Source organism: Nanorana parkeri, unplaced genomic scaffold, assembly GCF_000935625.1.
Source record: "Nanorana parkeri isolate BGI_ZX_2015 unplaced genomic scaffold, ASM93562v1 scaffold528, whole genome shotgun sequence".
NCBI lineage: Eukaryota > Metazoa > Chordata > Amphibia > Anura > Dicroglossidae > Nanorana > Nanorana parkeri.
In genome coordinates, this window is record NW_017306796.1 from 635,524 (window position 1) to 660,090 (window position 24,567).

The following is a 24,567-nucleotide window of genomic DNA, read 5'->3' on the forward strand; positions in this document are numbered from 1 at the left end:
AGGAAGCCAGGCAGCGTGTAATGACTCGCTGCCCAGCTACCTGATACCAGAAGTTTGGGGCTAGGCATCGGAGCATTTGGGCGAGAATTCGAGTACTCGCCCAAATACTCGGCACTGGCACTGATACTGATACTAGGAATGGTGCATCCCTAATTTAAACCATGTAACACAAAACGGTTACTGTAAGAACTCCTATCAATATTCTACCAAAAACGGTGAAAACACAAGGCTGAGTTCACAAAGCTAAGACACCAGGCTAAGGATCCTTATTTTCAAAAAAGTAATCGTTGTTTTTAGCTGAGCCCTATGAGATTAGAAAGTTATAGTCGCATGGCTGAAAATAAAGATCCCTATCCTTGTGTAAAGCTTCATGAATTCAGCCTCTGGTACATGAAATCATTTTTGATGTAAAACAAGTCAATACAGTTAAGGCATTCGGCAACAAGAGGGCACTCACCAAGTAACATGAGCGGTCTTCCCGAGAGGCTGGTGTTTTCCAGGTGAAGGACGGTTAAGCTGCTACTTATGCGGAGTGCTCGAGCCACAAATGGAGCTGAATGGTCCAGCAAAGGGGTATTGCGAGCATCCAAGTATTGCAGACAGTTTGTCTGTCACATATCAAAATGGACACATTACATGACATTTTATTTGGAAAAACAATATACTTGTATTTTTATTAAGATCACTTTCAAAAAGCAACAAAGAGAACATGTTGCATGAGCCTCTGTATTCCCCGGTGGCAGCACATATCTGTCTGGCTTTGGTCTATAATACAGACCAATACAGAGAGTGTACATAAGCATTATCTTGTAAACTCCCTTCAAGTTCAAACATAAAATGCATCATTTGAGTATACACATAGTGCAGGTAGATGGTTTGGGGGTGAATTGACAATAACTAGTATACAGTGTGATGTGAACTTATCACCTTCTGTGTGTCCAAAGGCCACAGAAATTGGGCATGCAACATTTCAGCTAAAATAAAAAGAATTTGACATACCGATACATGCTACAGTTCAAAGCTTACTTCTCTCTACAGGTCACATTATAACTAGAAAGGGCTGTGCTCATTCCAAAAAGTATATATGGAGACCGCACATTGCTGCGAGCACATACAATGCAAACGTCTCTATACTGTTCTATATATTTAAACTTGCTTCTAACACTAAGACCTCGTTCACACTGGTTGCAGGCTCCACCATCCCTCTGAAAAGTGATCTGCCGTGGATTACTTTTTGAAAGGGCATAGAGCAGAAGCCTCTAGGTGGCAACACTGCTGCTACCTGCATATCTGCTTTTATTTTATTGCACGGGGGATTTCACATCAAACTACCATGTCGCTACTGTATGCCAAGTAGTTACAGTACAGTCCCATTCACATTAATGGTTGTGTCTGGCAACACCTGCCAAAAACAACATGTCGTCTAATTTTTGCCATGCCGCAAAGCAAATCAACGCGAGCATGGCAACGTGTACATCACTGTTCGGCTGAAGTGCTAACTTATCGGCCTGCTGCCTAAAAATGCAGACCAGCTGCCTGTTTTTAACTCACCCTAGGCTGCCCATGTGAACGAGGCCTAACACTGTATTATAGCCCAACTCTAGGCAAAGTTTAATTTTCCCTTTTCAGTGTTCAACAAAGTAGAGAATTGTTAAAAGTAAACTCATTTGTGACCTGCTGTCATGCATTTTTGTGTCACTGGTACAGGAAGTGAACATAATCTCTCTAACGGACCAAGAAAGCAATAACATCACCTTTATTAGTATAGGAGAAAGGGTTAGAACCCCTGTCAACGTCCCAAATGCATATGACCCAATTGTTGAGATTTTCACTCACTTCCTGCTCATCTGACAAATTTTTAGATCAGAAAATGTGAGGAAATCTTTCTACTAGCACAATGATGAAAACCTGACCCGGGTTCTAACCCCTCTCGATTCTATGCCAATGTATTCCATGCAATATGCAAAAATTTGGGAATAAAATACAGGTATCTATGGGCATCTTGAGGTTTAATATACGCTTACCTTACGCATCATGTGAGCGGCGGCTTGCCATCCCCGAGTGCCAATGTGCTTATTAAAGGAAATGTTGAGATGCGTTGCCGATTCATAATACTCAATCATGTCAAATAAAGCGGAGGCGCCCTGCACACACCAGAAAAGGGGGAGTGACATATCTCTACAAAAGGAAAACTTTAGTCTTATTAAAAAGCTGGACATTATTTTACAATGAGGAGCTGCTGGGTCACTCAGTATTACCAAACAATACTTTTACCTGCTTTCCTTATGAACAGAGAACTCGAACATGCAAATCTAGTGCTTGATAACATCCATCAGTATATATGACAGCCCAGCCACATGGTAATCTAAAACCAACTGTCAAGCAGTCTAACACAGAAGCTTCCACAGCATCATGACTGATGAATAAAAGACAAAATGTACATGTATTTGCCAACTGGAGGCAAAGCAATAGAGTGATGCTTGGGATAGGATTGGGATCCTTGGGAAAGATTTACATGGGATTTGGATGCTGCAAACTAGGGCTGCAACAACTAATCGATAATGATAACTATTCACATCATCGATTAGCGAGAGAGAGAGCAAGCGAGAGAGAGAGAGAGAGAGCAAGCGAGAGAGAGAGAGAGAGAAAGAGAGAGCAAGCGAGAGAGAGAGAGCAAGCGAGAGAGAGAGAGCAAGCGAGAGAGAGAGAGAGAGAGAGTAAGCGAGAGAGAGAGAAAGCGAGAGAGAGAGAGCGAAAGCGAGAGAGAGAGAGAGAGAGAGAGCAAGCGAGAGAGAGAGAGAGCGAAAGCGAGAGAGAGAGAGAGCAAGCGAGAGAGAGAGCGAGAGAGAGAGCAAGCGAGAGAGAGAGCAAGCGAGAGAGAGAGCAAGCGAGAGAGAGAGAGAGAGAGAGAGAGAGAGAGAGAGAGAGAGAGAGAGAGAGCGAAAGAGAGAGAGAGAGAGAGAGAGAGAGAGAGAGAGAGAGAGAGAGCAAGCGAGAGAGAGAGAGCGCGAGCAAGCGAGAGAGAGAGATCGCAAGCGAGAGAGAGAGATCGCAAGCGAGAGAGAGAGAGAGCGCAAGCGAGAGAGAGAGAGAGAGCAAGCGAGAGAGAGAGAGCGCGAGCAAGCGAGAGAGAGAGAGCGCAAGCGAGAGAGAGAGAGCGCAAGCGAGAGAGAGAGAGCGCAAGCGAGAGAGAGAGAGCGCAAGCGAGAGAGAGAGAGCGCAAGCGAGAGAGAGAGAGCGCAAGCGAGAGAGAGAGAGCGCAAGCGAGAGAGAGAGAGCGCAAGCGAGAGAGAGAGAGCGCAAGCGAGAGAGAGAGAGCGCAAGCGAGAGAGAGAGAGCGCAAGCGAGAGAGAGAGAGCGCAAGCGAGAGAGAGAGAGCGCAAGCGAGAGAGAGAGAGCGCAAGCGAGAGAGAGAGAGCGCAAGCGAGAGAGAGAGAGCGCAAGCGAGAGAGAGAGAGCGCAAGCGAGAGAGAGAGAGCGCAAGCGAGAGAGAGAGAGCGCAAGCGAGAGAGAGAGAGCGCAAGCGAGAGAGAGAGAGCGCAAGCGAGAGAGAGAGAGCGCAAGCGAGAGAGAGAGAGCGCAAGCGAGAGAGAGAGAGCGCAAGCGAGAGAGAGAGAGCGCAAGCGAGAGAGAGAGAGCGCAAGCGAGAGAGAGAGAGCGCAAGCGAGAGAGAGAGAGCGCAAGCGAGAGAGAGAGAGCGCAAGCGAGAGAGAGAGAGCGCAAGCGAGAGAGAGAGAGCGCAAGCGAGAGAGAGAGAGCGCAAGCGAGAGAGAGAGAGCGCAAGCGAGAGAGAGAGAGCGCAAGCGAGAGAGAGAGAGCGCAAGCGAGAGAGAGAGAGCGCAAGCGAGAGAGAGAGAGCGCAAGCGAGAGAGAGAGAGCGCAAGCGAGAGAGAGAGAGCGCAAGCGAGAGAGAGAGAGCGCAAGCGAGAGAGAGAGAGCGCAAGCGAGAGAGAGAGAGCGCAAGCGAGAGAGAGAGAGCGCAAGCGAGAGAGAGAGAGCGCAAGCGAGAGAGAGAGAGCGCAAGCGAGAGAGAGAGAGCGCAAGCGAGAGAGAGAGAGAGAGCAAGCGAGAGAGAGAGCAAGCGAGAGAGAGAGCGAGCAAGCGAGAGAGAGAGAGAGCAAGCGAGAGAGAGAAGGCAAGCAAGCGAGAGAGAGAGCAAGCGAGAGAGAGAGCGAGCAAGCGAGAGAGCAAGCGAGAGAGAGCAAGCGCAAGCGAGAGAGAGAGAGCGCGAGAGAGAGAGAGAGCAAGCGAGAGAGAGCAAGCGCAAGCGAGAGAGAGAGAGCGCGAGAGAGAGAGAGAGCAAGCGAGAGAGAGCAAGCGCAAGCGAGAGAGAGAGAGCGCGAGAGAGAGAGAGAGCAAGCGAGAGAGAGAGAGCGCGAGAGAGCGAGCGAGCGTGCGTGCGTGCGTGTGTGTGTGTGTGTGTGAGAGAGAGAGAGAGAGAGTGAGTGTGTGTGTGTTGCAGACACTGTAGAGCAATTTACCATGAACATTAGGAGCAAAATCAAGGAAGCCCTTCAAACTGTTCTCTCAGCTCGCCCTGTTCCTCCTCACTGACCTCTGTAGCTGCAGACACCGTAGATCGGTTTATCATCACTGTTCACAGCAGTTGTTCAAGTTCTTCCCCCAGCACCTCAGCTCACTCTCTTCCCCTCTCTCAGCAGTTCAGCTAATCCTGTTCCCCTTCAAAGACTTCCAGCTCTCTGTTTACATTTGTGATTAAAAGGCACCTCTAGGAGGGAGGTTAGGGTGAGCTGAGCTGTTGAGACAAGGAATTCAGTGCTTCTGCTGTAAACCTTAAGGATGAATTTCTCATCATTTCCTGCAGCTACAGAGGTCACTGAGGGTTTGCTATAAGTCTGGCTTTGCTTGTTCAGAATACATTAAGCGCCTAAATGGCTGTATCCTGGCCACAGAGTCACAATATAGCATGATTAGGAGAAAGAGCATCTAAGGTAGACCAGACTTGCAGGCACCCAGAGGCACCTGCTGTGTGCTGTACAACTAAGTTAGGTAACTATTATACTTTTGCAGTTCACTTTAAAGGTTAATCACGGCTTACATCTTCATCTAGATTGGTCTGTTCCAGGTCTACCATCTTAAATTGCACACGTTTGAAGATTTCCTCCAGAGCTTCACAGGCCTTGTGATCGAGCTTCTCTCCTGAAGAAAGGAAAGAACTGAGTCCGTAAGCATGAACATAAAAATAGTATTTTTTCCAGGGAAACTGGAGCAATCGAGTACTGAAGACATCACTGTTTAAATTGCTGAAGTTTTCTACCTTTGAGATCCAGGCTCTCAACTCTCCCTGAAAGATCAGTAAGTTCCTACAAAAAAAATAAATAAATAATAAAATAAATGTGTATAAATCCATGAGCATTAATACAATTCTGCTACATTGACCAACATGTAGGTTATATTAGCTGGCCCTAGAATTTCAGAACGAATATAATGATTTCAAGACATAATTTGTAGGTAACTGATTTCACTTGCTCTTTAAACCCCTGATGTTCTATTATGGATGTCCGAACGTTCCTTAGCTCTCTAAATATTGAATACTTTATATTGTGTAAAAACTAAATATTAGTATAAAGAGGAAATAAAACAAACAAAAAAAAAAAAAGCAGCGAGGTTTTTTTGTGGGACACAATGACCTGGATCCAAGGGAACTAATGAGAGCTATTACTTCATGTTGCTATGGAAAGTGACATATAATCTAATGTTAGCATAAGGTTCTGTATAATCACAGAACTCTGCCCAAACATTTTAGAAGCTCGGTGCTCATACAAAGATCCTCCTTCTAGCAGCAATCTGCATTGCCATCACACTGTGGTAAGATACAAGTACACAGAGGGACCTACCTGTAGCTGTCGGATAAGTTTTGCAATTTGTTTGCAGTTGAGTTTCTGGCAGGCTTGTGTATAAGATGCGATGACATCCTCCACTGTGACATTCTGAGCTGAAGGAACAAGTAGAACTTATGTCACTTCTCTAATGTGTTATTTAGAGAAAAAAGCTACAGAGACATAAACGCACACAGCAGAGGGTCATGAAAACCTCTAGAAGAACACATTGACTATTAATTAAAAAAAAACCTGTACCAATGTGACGCATGTTACCAAAGCACTAGACAAATAATGGAAATCTTTGCCCAATCATAATTCGTCTTGACTGCAAAAATATTGCAAAGCGCTCAACTATTAACAAACAAAACCAACCAACTTCAAAAATAAGTGCACTTTGAGACAAGGGCTGGGAGACGCAGGAAGACGAGTCCATAGGGCTACTGTGCAGATGTGGCCAGCAAAGAGAGGGCTTCAATATGGGATGTAAACAGACACGGGCAGCCATGGGTGCCAGATCTCAGTAAATATGAATCTGTGGAGGGGGATCAGTTAGGTCAGGGGATGGAGGGCAAAAGAAATAGTGAAATTTATCTGAATGTGCACTTATTCTTTAAAAGTAAAATACCTGCTAAGGTCTGGTCAGGTGAGAACAGGATGACGCAAAGCCTAACATTCAGAACATTGCAATCATGCCACATTCTATGGGATTTGTAATTACCTGTAACTCATTATTTCAAAGGCCAACCAATCCAAAAACTACTTTTCAGTTCTGAAAGCACATTGGTGGGTTTAATCACCGGTCATCATTTTATAGCTAAAGTGACATTAAACTCAAGAATTACATTTTAAAATGTACAGTACCTTAACTATTAACAAAACTGTTTATTTGTGTATCACTCAGTTGTAGATCCTCAAATCATCTCTGAATTCATACTGACACTGTCCTACGTTCTGGAGGGTGGCTACTTTTGTTCCCCATGGTCCCTGTGTGTGTTGTAAAGTAGTCACCGCTCCAAGTTCACTCCCGTGATGAAGCTGATGTTTAGTTTAATCATTTGTATTGAGATTGTAGTCCATCACAGGAGCGAGCTTGGAGCGGTGACTACTTTACAACACACACAGGGACCATGGGAAACAAAAGTAGCCACCCCCCAGAAGGAAGGACAGTGTCAGCATCAATTCAGATGATTTGAGGATCTACACCCAAGTGATACACAAAAAAGAAGCTACATTTCTGTTAATAGTTAAAGGTAAACAAATGCATTTTTATGGTTTATCTCCAGAGTTTACTGTCACTTTAAGCATTAAAGCATGGGTCTCAAACTAAATTTACTTGGGTTTCCACTCAACAAACTTTTTCTATGGGGCCGCTTGGCAAATTTCATACTTCAAAATAAAATGTAACTATATTCGGTATGGTACTACAGACACTAATACACACACAAGGCCCCATTCATATCTGTAAGTTTAGGTGCGATTAGGAATACCTGCATAAGGAACTTGCGTTTTCCTGCAGCAGGAATTCCTAATCTGGCGTTTACAAGCGGCAGCTGTCACCCATTCAAGTTAATGATCAGGTGACAGCAGCTGCATGTAAATGCCTGCACAACGCATGTAATGGTTTGTGATATGATTATATACGGTTAGAAAACACTCTCCCTTGATGCATAATCGGTGAGCCAAGGAGAGCGATTGATTCCCAACCACATGTAATCAAATCAAGTACCATTACATGTGGTGTGCAAGCGTTTACATGCAGATGGGTGACAGCTGCCGCTTGTAAACGCAAATCGTACCTAAACTTACAACTGTGAATGGAGCCTAATAAACTCCCCCCACCCCATACAAAAAAAAAAAAATACCAGCCCTGCACATATGAAATAATACAACCCCCTTCCCCATACACATAAGAAATACTTATTCTGCATATATAAAATAATATAACCCCCCCCCCATACACAGAAAAAAAATAAACCCTCCCACATATAAAATAACACAACCCCGCGGTTCCCCCCGGCACACGCACATATAAAATAAAATTCAGAGCCCCCTCTCCTGCTTACCTTTTTGCAGGGACGAGGCATGTTCCCTGGTGATCCAGTGGTTGATTAGTAAGGTCTGCTGCAGACCTTACTAATCTATCCTTTCAGCCTACGTTCACTGAAAGATTTCAAAGCGCTGGCCGAAAGGATCCAAGTGCCGGCACAGAGAAGCAGCTATCCGACAGAGATGCAGACCGTGTAGCTGCTTCCACAAGTCAGGTACACGGTCCATGACCACATACCTGACTTGTCAGCTGCCTGCGGGCCACATAGTACCGGTACTTTGAGACCTCTGCAATAAAGAATACAGATAAAGGAAAGGAAATGACAGCCATGTAGGAAACTTCACAGGGCACAGAGAGCTGAAGTGAGTGACTCCATCTCCACACTTCTGATGTACACTAAAAATCATAGTCCAAATCTCTGAAAGTCTCATGTTAGAAGCACTGCTGATGGGTAAAAAGTGTCAGAAGAACAAAAGTTGGGCCATGTAAACAGAACTGAGGTCATGCTATTTACACTAAGGCATGAAGGACCCTAATAGAGATGACTGGAGACAATCTTAGAGACAAATTGTAACTATGAACATATGATCTGAAGAAAGTTCCTGATTTGACACGAAAGATCATTAAAAGAAAACAGGAAACCCATAAGAATAGAACTATGGGGGACAGCAATACTGTCTTTTAAGAGTTACAGGCTCCAGGATGTCATCAGATATTCAGGAAGTGAATTAATGATAAGGCATACAGTTCCAGGACCTTGCACCTTTAAAACCAGTCAGCAATGGTAGCTCCCCCGTACTGATATCCTTATCGGGTTCACCTTAGGCACCTGCTGCTTGTGTATGGGGAACCTCCTCTAAACTAAGCTGTGCTGTCTATTCTCTGACTGTTCATTATAAAGACAATGATACAGATTTTGGCTTCTTCCATATCTTAGGGACCCAAATCACGATGCTGTCCCCTCTCGATGGATTCTTCATAATTGTACATATAGAAATATTTGCAGGGTTATTCACAAAAGGGTGAAGAGTTTGGAGAAGGCGGGAGAAGTGAACAATCTAGGACAACATAGCTGACCTGGAAAGTGACCTAAATTGGAGAATTTTCCCAAATCAGTTATGTTGTCCTACATTGTTCACTTCTCCTGCCACAGTGTTTTTGAGGGTCCGTGTACAGTGCGTTAATCACAGTCCCATGCCATTGAACCTACTGTGCATTCTGGTGTGGGAGATGTGTTGCGTTGCCATTGATTTGAATAGTACCCCATACAATTCGTACGCTCGCACAGGAATGCGCAGACCCGAATGCCGTGCGACTTGGGTCGTGACTTAATGACCAAGAACAAAAGGTGGGTCCTGAGGTTGCACAGGTTGAGAACCACTGCTTTAGGACATTCCCTTTTCTGCTTTGGGGGGGGACACCTGCTATTTAAAGTAGTATTCAACTCTCAAATATTTTTTTTATAATGAACCCAGTTAAAATAAATATACATTGCAATGCAAAGTATTTCTATACATTTTTTTCCCCAAGCTTTTACAGTCATCATGTTTTCAAACTGCTCCAACTCTCTCAGCTTGACTTCCCTGAACTTCCTGTCCAGTACAAGATCACAAGGGACAGAGCAGTTGTAGCTGCTCTAGCAGCTATCCATTGACGAGCTTGCAGAAGGCAAGAGCCAGGAGCGTATTGCCATGCTGGGTCTGTGTATTTGTGAAGACACACATAACTTACCAGCACACACAAGGGTGACTCCATAGGACCCTGCAAAGGAAAGGAATCACCCTAAAACAGGATATCCGGACCAGTGCTCAGAGGACCAGCTGATTCTGCAGGAAACCAAAAACTTTAAACATGAAGAAGCAGCTTCTATATTGGAGATTTAAGCAGCATTTGAGATAATCTAATAACCTTTTGAGTTTAATATCACAGACTTCCACCTTAAGTTCAGCAAACTGCATATTATATGTAGAATATAGAATTCCCCCAAAGGCCAACCAGACCTAAGCAGAGGATTTGTCCTTTCACTAGCAATGTGCTTTGCCGACATAACGTACCTCGAGTGTAAACATTTGCGGATTTTATTGCTGTGTATTAGAGCAATATGGCAGATGAGGACATGCAGCAGGAAAAGGGTTTCTTTACTAGGATATCGTGCAGCTATTTGTCCAAGGAGGAACCCATATTCTAAGCAAAGAATGATTCTAGGAAATGATACAGCCAGAATAATATAATGAACACAGCTGGCCAGACAAGAATGTCAAGGCTGGTACTTTTTATTAACCCATGCAGTGGGACTATCCCCACACTGCAATGGTTAAGTGCTTGTTTGTGTCTAGGGACAAAATAACACAGATATACTCACCTAAAGCTCCCTCCAGCTTGCCTCCTCCTCTGCTGCAGCATTGGAATCTTCCTCGGGCATCCTTACATCTATACACTGTGTACAGATGTGATGATTTATGGGACCTTAGACCGCTGCAGAGGAGGGGGCTGGTCTAAGAACAAGCCGGCTTGGAGCTTTGGGTGAGTATAACTTTTTAACCTAGACACAAACAAGCACTTAACCCTTGCAGTGTGGGGATAGCGCCACTACACGGGTTAATAAAACACTTCCTGGAGTTCTTCTTTAACTAAAGTAGGGTATACGATAGAGATGCACCGATACCGGTACTAGTATCCGTGCCGATGCCGAGTATTTGGGCGAGTACTCGTCCAAATGCTCCGATGCCTAGCCCGATACGTCCGGTATCAGGAAGCCGTGCAGCGAGTCATTACACGCTGATTGGCCGGGAAGCCGGCGCCATGCTCCCTGGTCACTTGTGTGACAATTGTAGGACTGGCTACAGGTACACTTTAAAACAAGATGAAGGAAATGATGATGACGACATTAAAGTGAAACTAAACCCAAACTTTTTTTCCCCAATTTTGGAGGGTTATAACCCCTGTTGGGCTCTTCAACATTTGTGTACCTTCGTGGAAAATTAATCTTCACTTCCTGTCCCCTCTATTCCTGTTCTGTAGGCAACTCAAAATTGGGATTCTCTTTCACTCTTGACGATAATGGTTAACAAGACAATCAGAGAGGGCTGAACCTCGCTAACAAAAGGCACAGGCAGCAATAAAAACCTGACAGGTGTTCTCCACTGTATCCAAAACAAAAACAAAAACAAAAACAAAAGCAAAAAAGGTTTTGCCATTAGCGCTAATTTAATTTAGGATATAAATCAAAAAACACACATAGTGCCCCCCTGCAAACATTTCTGATACATTGCTAGCATCTGACCAATGAGTCAGACCATTTATTGGGAAGGAAATGACCCTTCTTATATCTTGTCTCATGAATGAACTCCAATCATTTATAGTAGAGGTTCCAGCAGCAGCGTCATTCCTTAAAGAGAATTCATCACTATGAATACATCGAAATCATGATAATAGGCCGCTCTCAGTGCAAGAACAACAAGTGTGGTTAATGAATAACTCATAAGTGCTCAGTTTGATTTATAATTAATCAAGCCAGAAAAAGGTCAGATCTGGTTTCAGATGAAGGTAACACTATAAGGACCAGAGTCATCCAGCATTACAGATATATTTACATGCCACACTCGAAGGTACAATGCTGCTCTACCATCATTTGGAAATACACGCTGCACATTGCACAATATATATTTTAAAACAATTGTGTACATATGTCAATCGCTGGTGAGAAGCTGGACTTCTATTGTAATCTTTGTAACAAAAGCGTGCGCCTAATAGTATAAGTGGTACCTCGGTTCACGAACTTAAAGTGACATTAAAGTCAAAAATGTTTTCCCTCCCCGTGCCGGACAGAGCAGGGACGAGTCAGCGGCGCCCGGAGACTGCCAGATGACCCCGCTCGGAGCGCCGGCCACCGGAGCAGCAGTGACGTGACACTCGGCGAGGTAAGTAAGAAGAAACCTGACCACTGAGACGCTGACTCGAGTATAAGCCGAGGGGGGCACTTTTCAGCAAAAAAAAAATGGGCTGAAAAACTCGGCTTATACTCGAGTATATACGGTACCTTGCCTCTCTGCTCGTCTCCCGGCCGAAAATCCGAATTGCGCATGTGCCCGCCCCAAGATGCTTTGCGGCTGCCGGAGCAGTTTCGGATTCTCGGGCAGGAGTGCGCGGTGAAAACAGGGTAAGTTTAAACCGCTGTTAAAGCGTTTTTTGTTTAAAAAAAAAAAAAAAAAAACTGTTTGCCTATATCTACTGCTCGCTAGCCTTATATATGCAAAAAACCGGAGGGTTTAGAAACCCTTTAATTTGTTCCACGATTCTGGTCGCGCACCGAATCAAACTGTTATCAGACCGCGATCTCGATTAGAGGAATTTCCTCTGACCGGCAGTGGGGCGTGGGAACATGGAACCGGCTCCCAGGCCAACCAGAAAGACGGGTCGCGTGTAATGACTCTCGGCCCAGCGTTCCTCATTGGCTTCCTGCTACAAGAAGTACCGGTAAAAAGATAAATATCGGTACTAGTACCAGATACCAAAAAACGGTATCGGTGCATCCCTAATTAATACATCTCTAAGGGGCATATTTACTTAGTCAACCAAGCAAAGCAAGCACCTTAATCCGACATACCCGTTTGCAATAAGCTGTACAGCAAAGCTCACAGTGGCAGAAGGAGAAGCAGCACAGAGTCAGTAGGCTGTGCTGCAGTGCTCGGGTTCTAACAATAAACATACTGAAAGAAAGAGAGCTCATCAATCTGCTGTATGTCCTTTCATTGTCAAGTCATAGCCTGTAAGTAATACTCAACTGTAGTCGAGAAAAAATAGGTCTCTTGCCCTGCCAGACAGGGCTGTGCGAGTGGCAGTGCTGGGTACATCTCTAGACTGAATGGACAGAAATACAAAATCCTTTTGCAGTTAAAAAAGAATCCCCCATATATGTAACTGAACTGTGTATTTTCCTCAAATGGAGTTCAGCTTTAATCGTAGGACCCAGTCCAAACGTTTTGTATTTAAAGAGACAACCTGTCAGGATGGTAATAATGGAGTCAGCATCTCTAATCAGTATACTCGTTCCATGTCTGGGACCTTACTTTCCATGAGCTTTAAAAGGGGAGCACTTGTCAGGCGTTTCTGAAACCAGTCAAGCATTCCCCTAACTAACAGGTCAAAAAGTGAAATGAATGACATACAGCACTAAACACTGACATGAACGTCGTGAACAACAGAGCGGGACATGGGGGGGTTTATTTGTGGGACATGGGGGGTCATTTGGTTGTACTGTTTTTTTCCCCAGTTGGGGGCAGACCACTGCACAGGACATGCCGTTGAAGGCTAACCAGGGAACTGGATGCTCTCATTCTGGTGTTCTATCAAAGATTGTGACTGGGTTAGAATGTGTGACCAGTCACACATATAATGAAATCCCGCCCACTTTTTCGGCGGTGTATGTGACCGCCGAAAGGTGAAGAATTCCAACGATTTCTCAGCTGTTTCAGGGCAGATCATCATCGCAAATCGTATGTGCAGGAGAACCGATCTGCCCTGGAATAGCTAATCGGTCCTAAAATATGGCACTTGTATCCAACTTTGTGGAATGTGAGATCGCACTCACAAAGTCACATTTTAGGACCGATCAGCTGTTCCAGGGCAGATCGGTTCTCCTGCACATACGATTTGCGATGATGAATTCACCTTTCGGCAGCCACATATTCCACCACCAAAAAACTGGACACAATTACGTTAAAATGTGTGACAACGTCACCGGTCACACATTCTAACGCAGTAACAAACTTTGATAGAACACCGGATCCAACACTGCGAAGACTATTCAGAAAGTAAAAGAGTTACGCCCATTCCCATTAAGGGAGAAATACAGACCCAGCAAGACACACATACACAAGACTGGTATTTCACAAGCCCCAATATAGCAGGAATGGCGAGTGGATTAGTTACCAGCAATATTCATACTTTGTAACCCAAAACAGTATTGCAAATCCAAATGTTCCGAGTTTGGGGTCAGCTCTCTCTTGTCCATGCCTTCATAGAACTGTCTGGACAGCCTGCAATATGCCCCCAACTGCTTCATTGGCTTTTGCTGATATGTGCCCACTCCTCAGATATGACTAACACGCTATTCCCACTGAGAACTCCAGGCTGCCGCAGCCCCGAGACACACTGTAACTGCCGTTGCTAAATCTGCAGTGGAAAGCATTGTTCAAAGCTTGGTGCAAAGTCTGGGTAGCCAAACCTCCCAAACCGTGCGATCATTCAAAAAATGAACACACAAGATAACATGGGAGACTATATATATTTTTGTGACTACTTGGAAGCAAGTTTTTGCAGAAGCGCTTTCAAAATATTAATTGATAGCAATAAAAGCCAAAACATTTTATTTTGTATAGAGTGGGAAAGGGTTACAGCCTCAGTCTGATTTTTATTACGTTATGAGTCTAGACTAGAAGTGAGGGGAGTCTCTCCAGAGGGAGAACGGAGGACATTTTGGTACAGTGGAGAATGTTTTTATCTATGCTTTGCCTTCATGTCCTGGTGGAAACCACTTCCACCACCTCTTGTCTGGTGTCTCTCCAATGGGGTCACAGGCAAAAATAAAAACCTGGCATCATTATTGTAGATCTTCCCCCATTATATTCAAAAATAAATAAGGCTGAAGTTAGGCTTTAAACTGCATCATATTGTAAGGCGCTGTGCAAACTGTTGGCGCTGTATAAATCCTGTATAATAATAATCATCATCAGAGGATATAACCTGTGCTCTGAATGTCACTAATTCTCACCCAGCATGCATTTGGTTGTCCTGCTGACTAAATCCTTTTAAATACCAAAATCCTTCAAGCCTGCAAAAAAAGGAAGCCAGTGTAAGCCCTGACCGCAGGCATCTTCTTTACTCTGAACTGCAGCCTTGCCAACAAACACCAAAGCATGAGAGCGAGGTTGCACATCACAGGTACATGAAGAGTCTACGTGGCTTCCAAGAACCATTGTTGGATGTCTGCTACATCTGCACGGCATTTTGTAAAACTCATATTCTAAAGGTGCCAATACACCTTACAATTATCTGGAGATTTTTGTCTGCGATTGCGTTTTCGTCCAAAAATCTGCCAGTTGATGGGAAGTGCACAACCTCAATTACTGTACAACTGGCAGATTTTTGTCTTTCAAGCAGGGTAGAAAACGTTTGTCTATTTGGAGGAAAATCGACAGGTTAGTGGCGTGGTTGTACAACAAAAATCTCAAGATGAAAACTGCACGTGCTCAAACGAAAATCTGTTCTTTCGATCGATGAAAAGTGGCCAGTTAGTGGTGCTGACAAAGGTTAATTGTGAACTACATTGGTCTGTGCATGGGCTAGTTGAACGAAAATTTAACATTGGTGAGATGTCTGGACAAAAAAAATTGCAGAATGGCTGTAAGGTGTATGGCCACCAATCAACTTCTCTCTTCAGTTTGTTCAGTTAGGTTTTGAAAATGGAAGAGAGAAGCTGATTGGTTGTCATGGGCAATAAATTCCCCTATGTTTGCTAGATAAAATTGACAGTGAACACATTGCTTGTACTGGTCCCGCTTTTCCTTACGTCTTTCACATTTAGTAGATTATTAAGCTAATAATAAACAAAACCTACAGGACAGAGTCCATACTTTTTTTTTTAAATCCTTACAATTAAAATCAATATTTTTTTTTTTAACAGAGCAGGAAGACATCACCACAGGAGAACTAGTACATTTCCCAGATTCCTGATCATGGTAATTGGTAAATGAACTCATATGAGGAATTATTTACGACCTGTTGATCAGTACTGACATCTACATCTAGATTGCTTCAGTACAAAAATGAAGAGCTTTAAAAAGTGAACCTCCCACCCCCCCTCTCACTTGTCATGTTATAAAACTCCTTGTTGTTTACATTGCCTTCGTACTAGTTCCTCAGTTCTAAAATATCAGAACCTATAAAACCAACATTAATTTCATAATTAATGGCTAACAATATCATTGTATCACCTGCATCATTGCTGCAGTACAAAACTAAAAGTATAGCCTACGTCAGTGAACACAGCCTTGGGTCTCACATTATAGAAGCCGATTTCATTTGAGGAGCAAAAGATAGAACACGATAAGCTACTGTTACGATAAAAGTAAAACGTAGAGAATCCAACCAAAGAAAACAAGAAAACACTCCTCACCATGCCTCCATGGATCTTTGGGTTCTAGGGCACCTGATACAATGTCATCGTCAGATGGAAATGTGACCCTTTTGGGCCCATGTTTACTGCGCCCATTGTCCTCCCCTTGGGTCCCTTCCTCTTGGACCTTACTACCAGAATTTCCTTGGACCGTTCTCTCAGTGGATTGTGTCAACTCCACTGTAGCAATCTTTATTTCCTCTGAATCAGCTGGATTGGAAGGTGCCTCTTGGGTTCTGTGAGGCAAAGTTCCCAAATTCGGATTTATTGGTGAGGAAGCATTGGAAGACCCATCTTCAGTCTTTTCCTGGTCCCCATCCACAGTGCATTGGCCCCCTGAAGTCTTATCAATATTTGGTTCCTCTTTTGTGCTTTCTGGATGGCCAGAGTCTTTTGTTTCCTCCTTGTCGGTGTGTGTGGGTACCTCAAAAACGTCCTCTGTGCCATCCTCCTGTTTATTGTTTTCATGTGAACATGTCCCATTGCCTGAACCTTCCTCTGCGTAGCAGGAGTCACTACTGTTCTCTGCATGCTCCCGCTGTTTGGGCGACTCCTCAGAGGGCAAATTTGCACTTTCCAAGACTGCAGGCATCTCCATAGTAGCAAGCGCTCTACCCAGCCACGGCAGCCATTTTTAATTCATGCAACATAAAAACGCTGCAAAATATCAAATAGCTCATGTGAATGATTTGCATTAAAAAAAATGAAGAACAAGAAACAACCCGTGGAAACTCCTGTTAATAATATTAGTGCAACGGTATCAAAAAGTTTCAAAATGTCGTCAGCAGCCAAGTACTGCAATCACGGAAACATGCAAACTCATCACAATTTTCCCTTCAACGTGCAGTCTCACTTCTCCATAAAAGTGGAGGGTCAGCCTGGACTGGTCAGAAAACTTGCAGAAGTTTTAACATATGTTTGTGTTATTACACTTGAAGAGATCAGCCAGGGTGAGGTTATAAGTGTTGTTTAAAAGAGGGGAATGAATCACTTCTAGCAGGCTGGTGTGGAATAGTAAAGTGTCACTGCAGCTTCTCACACTTAGTCTCTACATGTCTCAGCCCAGAGTCTGATGGTCCATCTCACCAGGCCTGGCTGTCATAGGCTCTGGTAAGTGAAGAGATGACAAGTCTGTGGTTTCCTGTCCCTCTGTTTCCTGGATAATGCCAGATGGGCTGTCAACGCTGTCTCTATCCCACCTTGTAATGAGATATCAGTCTCTTTCCGATGTCTCTAAGAAAGTTGTCTGCACCCCGATCTGTGATGAGAGGTCTGTCTCTGGTTCATCTCTCTCTTGGATGCCTCTAGATGGGATATCTGCTGCGGTCTCTATCCCGTTTTGGGATAAGATGCCAGTCTCTGCTTCATCTCTCTCTTGGATGTCTCTAGATGGGCTGTCTACTGCTGTCTCTATCCTTCTCTGTGATGAGATGTCACTCTGTCGTTCTTCTCTCTTTCAGATGTCTCCACATGAGCTGTTTGGTGCTGTCTCTATCCCACTCTGTGATGGGATGTCAGTCTCTGGTTCTTCGCTCTTGGATGTCTGCTGCTGTCCCTTGTCTTCTCTGTGATGGGATGTTAGTCTGTAGTTTTTCTCCCTCTTGGATGTCTCCAGTTGGGATCTGTTGTGCTGTCACTACACTTTTCTGTGATGGGATGTCAGTCTGTGGTTCTTCTCCCTCTTGGTTGTCTGCACCCTTCTCTGTGATGGAATGACACTCTCGTTCGTTCTCTCTTGGATGTCTCCAGATGGGTTGTCTGCTGCTGTGTGTACCCCAATCTCTAATGAGATGTCAGTCTGTTTCTCTCTGTCCTGGGTGTCTTCAGTGCTGCAGGTCCCCCATGGTGAGCAGTCTCTTGCTGTCTATGTGACTTCTTACTCTCTCCTGGGTGTCTTCAGTGCTGCAGGTGCCCCATAGTGGGCTGTCTCTAGCTGTCACTCAGTCCCCTCGGTGACTTCCCATGGAGTAGCCTCTGCCCGCTCCCAGCCTTCTCCAGCTTGCTCTCTCGAACAGCCAGCGCCTTCCAGGAATCCCTCAGCTCCGTCTATATGCAGCAGGAATTCCCTACTTGTCTCTTACGCTCCAAGAATGTCTCTCGCTGTCTACCTCAGTTTCCGGGTCACATGTCTCCGTCTCTGCTCCCTGCCAGCCTCTGACGTCGGCTAAACCCTCCGAGCCAACCAGGAAACTCCGCGTCAGCGGCCACCATAGAGTTTGTGGGAGGACCGTAGAATGAACAACGCGTTTACCGTAGAGAGGTGAAGGTGCTATCCAGTGCGAGACCGCAGCGATGAGATCCAGAGAACCATAGAGAGTGGGGGATTGAGGGATAGATGGGTGGTAGATATCACAGAGTGGATGAGTAATAGTCATGGGAACATGGTATGATGCATTTGTGTAAGATGGTTGTCACAAACTTGGCAGCTGCTCCAGGTTCACATTTTTATGTTTTGTATCAGGAAATGGGCCATTGTTAGTGTGACCATCTTTACAATCTTACTGTGTTTTTTGTATGTTATGTATTGGGATTAAAATGTTATCTTGTATTTTCCATAAAATAGACCCTTTTTGTTTGACCAGCTTTGAATTTTTACTGTGTTTATTGTATATTTGTCTTATTTATTAATAATCATGTTATTTATTAATAATCATTGGGTACATAGCCATCATTGCACATTGGGTACTGAGACATGATTGCACATTGGGTACATAGCTATAACTACAGTTGTGTACATAGCCATGATTGCACATTGGGTACATAGCTATAACTACAGTTGTGTACATAGCCATGATTGCACATTGGGTACATAGCTATAACTACAGTTGTGTACATAGCCATGATTGCACATTGGGTACATAGCTATAACTACAGTTGTGTACATAGCCATGATTGCACATTGGGTACATAGCTATAACTACAGTTGTGTACATAGCCATGATTGCACATTGGGTACATATCCTTGTTTACACATTGGGTACATATCCTTGTTCACACATTGGGTACATACCCATGATTACACATTGGGTGCACAGCCTTCGATTCCACATTGGGAACATTGTCCTGATTGCACGTTGTGAACATTGCCATGATTCCACATTGGGTACATAGCGATGATTGCACATTGGGTACATATCCTTGTTTACACATTGGGTACATATCCTTGTTTACACATTGGGTACATATCCTTGTTCACACATTGGGTACATACCCATGATTACACATTGGGTGCACAGCCTCGATTCCACATTGGGAACATTGTCCTGATTGCACGTTGTGAACATTGCCATGATTACACATTGGGCACATAGTCATGATTGGCTCATATTACTGACCTTCCCTCCAAGTCTGGGTGCTGCTGTACTAGAGATTAGAGAAAACTGATCAGACAAATTCAGATACTGTATGTACATTTTATTTACATAGTACATAAAAATACCAATTTAAAACACTTTGGCTTTTGTCCAACAATACACAACAAAATAAATCCCATTATTTTTTTTATTTTTTTTGGGGGGGGGGGCAATTTACAACTAGGCAATGAGCTTCCATACGAATTGGAAAGTGGTGCAGGTGCTTCATCTGATGCACTATAATTAATTTTTTAGCCCCATAGACTTCAGGTAACATGTGTTTTCGCACATTTGTAAGTAATGACAACAAGCCCCACCTCCTGGCAGCCTATACTTTATTTCACTTGCAATGGCCAAAATAAAAATGCAAAACTTATGAAAAATGTGCTATAATAAAACATGAAAATGGAGATGCACAAGTGGGAACAGAGACTTATGAAGCAACAAAACGGCCATACTGCTGTTAAAAAAAACAACTGCGTATTTATAAATCACAGCTGGGAGGGGATCCTGATCATGTGACCTGGCAAAGTCAATCATGGAGCTCTCTATGTTGCATTAAAGAAATGTTTTTTTAATCTGCTGTGTTATCTTTGTGGGAGAGCTCTCTGCACAGAAGGCGTATTATCCACCCTTCTCTTCCCTTATCTCTTTATAGAGCCATTTGTATTTTGTGAATGGTTGACATAATGCAAAGCATCCTTTCAATGAACAAGAGAAAGGGTGAAGAAACAACAGGACAGCTTCTGTATATGAGAGCCACAGCTCTCCTGTTGCAATGGCAGAAGTAAAGCATGAGCTATTCTTCCCGGCATCAATTCAGTTGTGAATAGTCAAGAAAGGGCAGCAATCCAGGAGACAGCACACACCTATTCACAATTAACCATTTTGTTAACCCTTATTCAAGATAGGGGTCTGGTATCGCTTTTAAGGGAGACCTCTTTTTACTTCCGAACCCCTACTTTTACATCAAGAGCCCCTTTTTACATCAAGAGCTCCCCTTCACATCTGAATTTTGAGGCACCCCAAAGGAAGCCATGAGGCAACCTGCACCTACTACAGTGTTTTACGGAATCCCCATGGCCCTACCAGGTATAAAATATGCACACTTACATTGGACCGCTGTACTATTGTAAAAATACATAAATATTCACACCTGGAGTTCAGCTTTAAATACAGTAAACTTAATCGAGAAAGAACAATCCATAAATTACACCCTGTATAAATGTTCCATGGACCTTGTACCACTAATACATGTTATCAGTTTCAATGCAGAGGAAAGAGAGTGGCAGATTTGTATTTAAACCCCTTAGGATCATATTGCTGGGGGAAATATCCAAAAGACATTCCTCTGTAAAAGCAAAGCATTATGATCGCCCCCACATGGGGGAACTCAAAATCTGATGCTTTGCCTGCATGAAGTCTACAGCAACTAGTCTTTGTCAATAAGGTGTCCATTCCTGTCATTCTCCAATGAAATCCGGATGCAACTCCGATGCTTCTGGAATCTGCATTTAAAATTCTTCATAGTTTTCCTTACATATACCATGGAGAAGGGACATTTCAAGTGATACAGTTGTGTGAAAAAGTGTTAGCCCCCCCTTCCTGATTTTTCATTGTTTTGCACGTTTGTCACACTTTAATGTTTCAGATCATCAAACAAATTTAAATATTAGTCAAAGATAACACACGTAAACACAACATGCAGTTTTTAAAGGAAGGTTTTTATTATTAAGGGAAAACAAAATCCAAATCCACATGGCCCTGTGTGAAAAAGTGTTTGCACCCCCCTCCCCCCCTGTTAAAACATAACTTAACTCTAGTTTATCACACCTGAGTTCAATTTCTCTAGCCACACCCAGGCCTGATTTCTGCCACACCTGTTCGCAATCAAGAAATCACTTAAATAAGACTTGACTGACAAAGTGAAGTAGACCAAATGAGCCTGTAAAGCTACACATCATGCCGAGATCCAAAGAAATCCAGGAACAAATGAGAAAGAAAGTAATTGAGATCTATCAGTCTGGAAAAGGTTATAAAACCATTTCTAAAGCTTTGGGACTCCAGCGAACCACAGTGAGAGCCATTATCCACAAATGGCGAAAACATGGAACAGTGGTGAACCTTCCCAGGAGTGGGCGGCCAACCAAACTTACCCCACAAGCGCAGCGACGACTTATCCAAGAGGTCACAAAAGACCCCACAACAACATCCAAAGAACTGCAGGCCTCACTTGCCTCAGTTCAGGTCGGTGTTCATGACTCCACCATAAGAAAGAGACTGGGCAAAAATGGCCTGCATGGCAGAGTTCCAAGACAAAAACCGCTGCTGAGCAAAAAGAACATAAAAGCTTGTCTCCGTTATGCCAGAAACCATCTTGATGATCCCCAAGACTTTTGGGAAAATACTCTGTGGACTGACGAGAGAAAAGTTGAACTTTTTGGAAGGTGTGTTTCTGTAAGGTGTCCGTCCGGTTGTGCTCCAGCCTGGAGCGCAGCGCCTGTGTAACCATGACGGTGCTCGCGGCTTGCCCTCCAGGCTGGAACACAGATGCCGCCGGGCCGCCTAGTGGCTCCGCACACTCACACACTGGCCGATAAATACGAGCCAGGAGCAGCACAGGGTGTTTCACTAATGGAGTGTGCACCCTGTCAGCTCCATTCACCACGAGGACACAATCCCTAACCGGCTGGAGCTCTGAGGACCCAGGAGGAATCCCCACAAACAACCACCAGCTCCCACACTGCAGGTTCTCTCCTCAGGACTTCTAACTGCAAGTATTTAGCCTTCCAATAGGCTTTACATTGACTGTGGAGATTAGAGTGGAAGGAACTCCCGGTGGTGACTGTTGGTATTGCAGTGCTGTGTTAACCTGAATATATTGCAATTAACTGCTACTCATGTGAAACTTAAACTAAACCCCTCAAAACTGAGAGACTGTCGGTACTACAGGGTTGTTCAACCGTGCTTGTGTTATATACATAGAACTGCTACTCATATATGCCTGAACCAAACTATCGGATGCAAGCGTATGCCTGTGGGAAGTAATGCACTCATGTATTAACCACTGATTGTACAAACCTGAAAAAATAACTACTACTTGGAGTAATCACAAGTGTATCAACCATTAGCAGGGACTCTTCCATATATAAATATATATACTACTGAATACTCCTAAACTACACTCAGTATCACAGTTGAAATATTTTTCTATTGTATATGCTTTCTCTCTTTGAGGATGGCATACGTTATCACTGATTATTGCATTACTCACATTGCAATTAAATAATTTATTATAATCTTTACAATTCTAAATGGTTTGTCTCTTGGATCTGCAATTATCAGGAGGTCACCTATAATTCTATTGCACTTGTATACATGTGAAGATGGGTTTGCAGTAAAGAGCTATATTTTACAAGAAGTGCTGGCCTTTCTTCAAGATATCCTACCGACGGAGATGCAATACTGGTAAAAAAACAATGGTAACCTTTCCCCGCTCTATCCAAAACTAAAATGTATTGATTGGAGTTTCACTTTGAATTAAAGTGACACTAAACTTAGAAGATAAATCTTAAAAATGCATTTAAGTACCTTTTATGTTAACAAAAATGTACCCTATTTGTGTATCACTCGGCTGTAGATCCCCAAATCATCTCCGAATGGGTGCTGACACTGTCCTTCCTTCTGGAGGGTGGCTACTTTTGTGCCCCATGGTCCCTGTGTGTGTTGTAAAGTAGCCACCACTCCAAGCTCACTCCTGTGATGGACTACAAGCTGAATACAAATTAGTAAACTAAACATGAAATTGAAGTCCATCATAGAAGCGAGCTTGGAGCGGTGGGTACTTTATAACACGCACAGGGACCATGGGGCACAAAAGTAGCCACCCTCCAGAAGGAAGGACAGTGTCAGCACCAATTCAGAGATGATTTGAGGATCTACAGCTGAGTGATACACAAATAAGATACATTTTTGTTAATAATTATAGGGTTTCTAAAGCCTCCATTTTTTTGCATATATCTAATGCTAGCAAGCAGTAGATATATGCAAAAAGTTAAAAAAAAAAACACTTTAACAGCGTTTTAAACTTACCCAGTCTTTGCCGCGTGCTCCCGTCAGAAAATCCGAAACTGCTCGGGCGGGCGCATGCGCAGTTCAGATTTTCGGCCGGGAGACGAGGAGAGACGCAAGGTAAGTCTATGGACGCGTGCACCCGCATGCAGACACCATGGGACAGGAAGTACCAGCAAGGACAGAGGAGTCATCGCTGGATTGGAGACCCGCCGCACCGCTGGAGGGACAGATGAAAACATCAGGAAAGAAGAAGAAGATCGGATTAAGATACATAATTTAAGGTGGGTGCTAACATTAACATTGGGGGGAGGGAAAAACATTTGACTTTAATGTCACTTTAAGGTACTTGAATGCATTTAAAGATTTAACTCCTAAATTTGTGTCACTTTAGATGTTTTTTTGTTTTTGTTTATTAGTGTGATCATTGCTACATCAATATAATAGTTATGCGCATGCTCCTTTCGAATGCTGATACAAATATTTGTGCTGATACATTGATTACAAAAAACAAAAGTGCTAATTTTCAGACACTGAAGATAAAGCTACAGAAGAGAGGATGTCTATGTCCTCCTTCTTTCTCCTTTGTAATGGTTGTAGCAAATGGGCAAGACTGGGAACATACTGATACAGACATCTGATAGAGAAGTCATTGATATACTGTAAAAAGCTGCTAAAAGATTCATACCACCAACCTCCACTCCAAAAACAAGCCTAGGACGCAGGACAGCTCTGAATTTCTGACAATTTCAACAGGTATTTTTTTCACTTATAAAACAGAGATAACAAAACACTTTCAATGGTATGTTTAACAGACCAAAAGGTAGCAAATAAGATAATTGTTAAAATGTATTCTATTGTTTATCCTGAAACAAAATAGGTAAGTTCAATAGTTAAACAAAATAGTGTGTGTGCGCAGCCAAAACTTTTGTTTTTCTTTTGTTTTTCTTTTGTTTTGGATAGGCAGGAAAATGGTTAAGAGCTCTTTCATTTGACCAGAGACCAATGCTGAGGGTAATCACCCCAATGGGGACACAGAAATCAATACAAGCCTGACATGGGCTTTAACCCTTTCAT

At 43.4% G+C, this 24,567-nt stretch overlaps 1 protein-coding gene across 1 annotated transcript in view; it reads right to left on the reverse strand.

The window, feature by feature from the left end:
• Positions 1–24,567, reverse strand: part of PPP1R37 (protein phosphatase 1 regulatory subunit 37) — a 43,714-nt gene that overhangs the window by 11,621 nt on the left and 7,526 nt on the right. The window contains exons 2-7 of the mRNA XM_018561525.1: positions 16,067–16,723; positions 5,859–5,956; positions 5,279–5,324; positions 5,060–5,160; positions 2,025–2,144; positions 458–608 (exon numbers count right to left, since the gene is read on the reverse strand). Coding sequence (XP_018417027.1) covers positions 458–608; positions 2,025–2,144; positions 5,060–5,160; positions 5,279–5,324; positions 5,859–5,956; positions 16,067–16,664 — 1,114 coding nt within the window. The 5' untranslated portion in view covers positions 16,665–16,723. The remainder of the gene's footprint in view (positions 1–457; positions 609–2,024; positions 2,145–5,059; positions 5,161–5,278; positions 5,325–5,858; positions 5,957–16,066; positions 16,724–24,567) is intronic.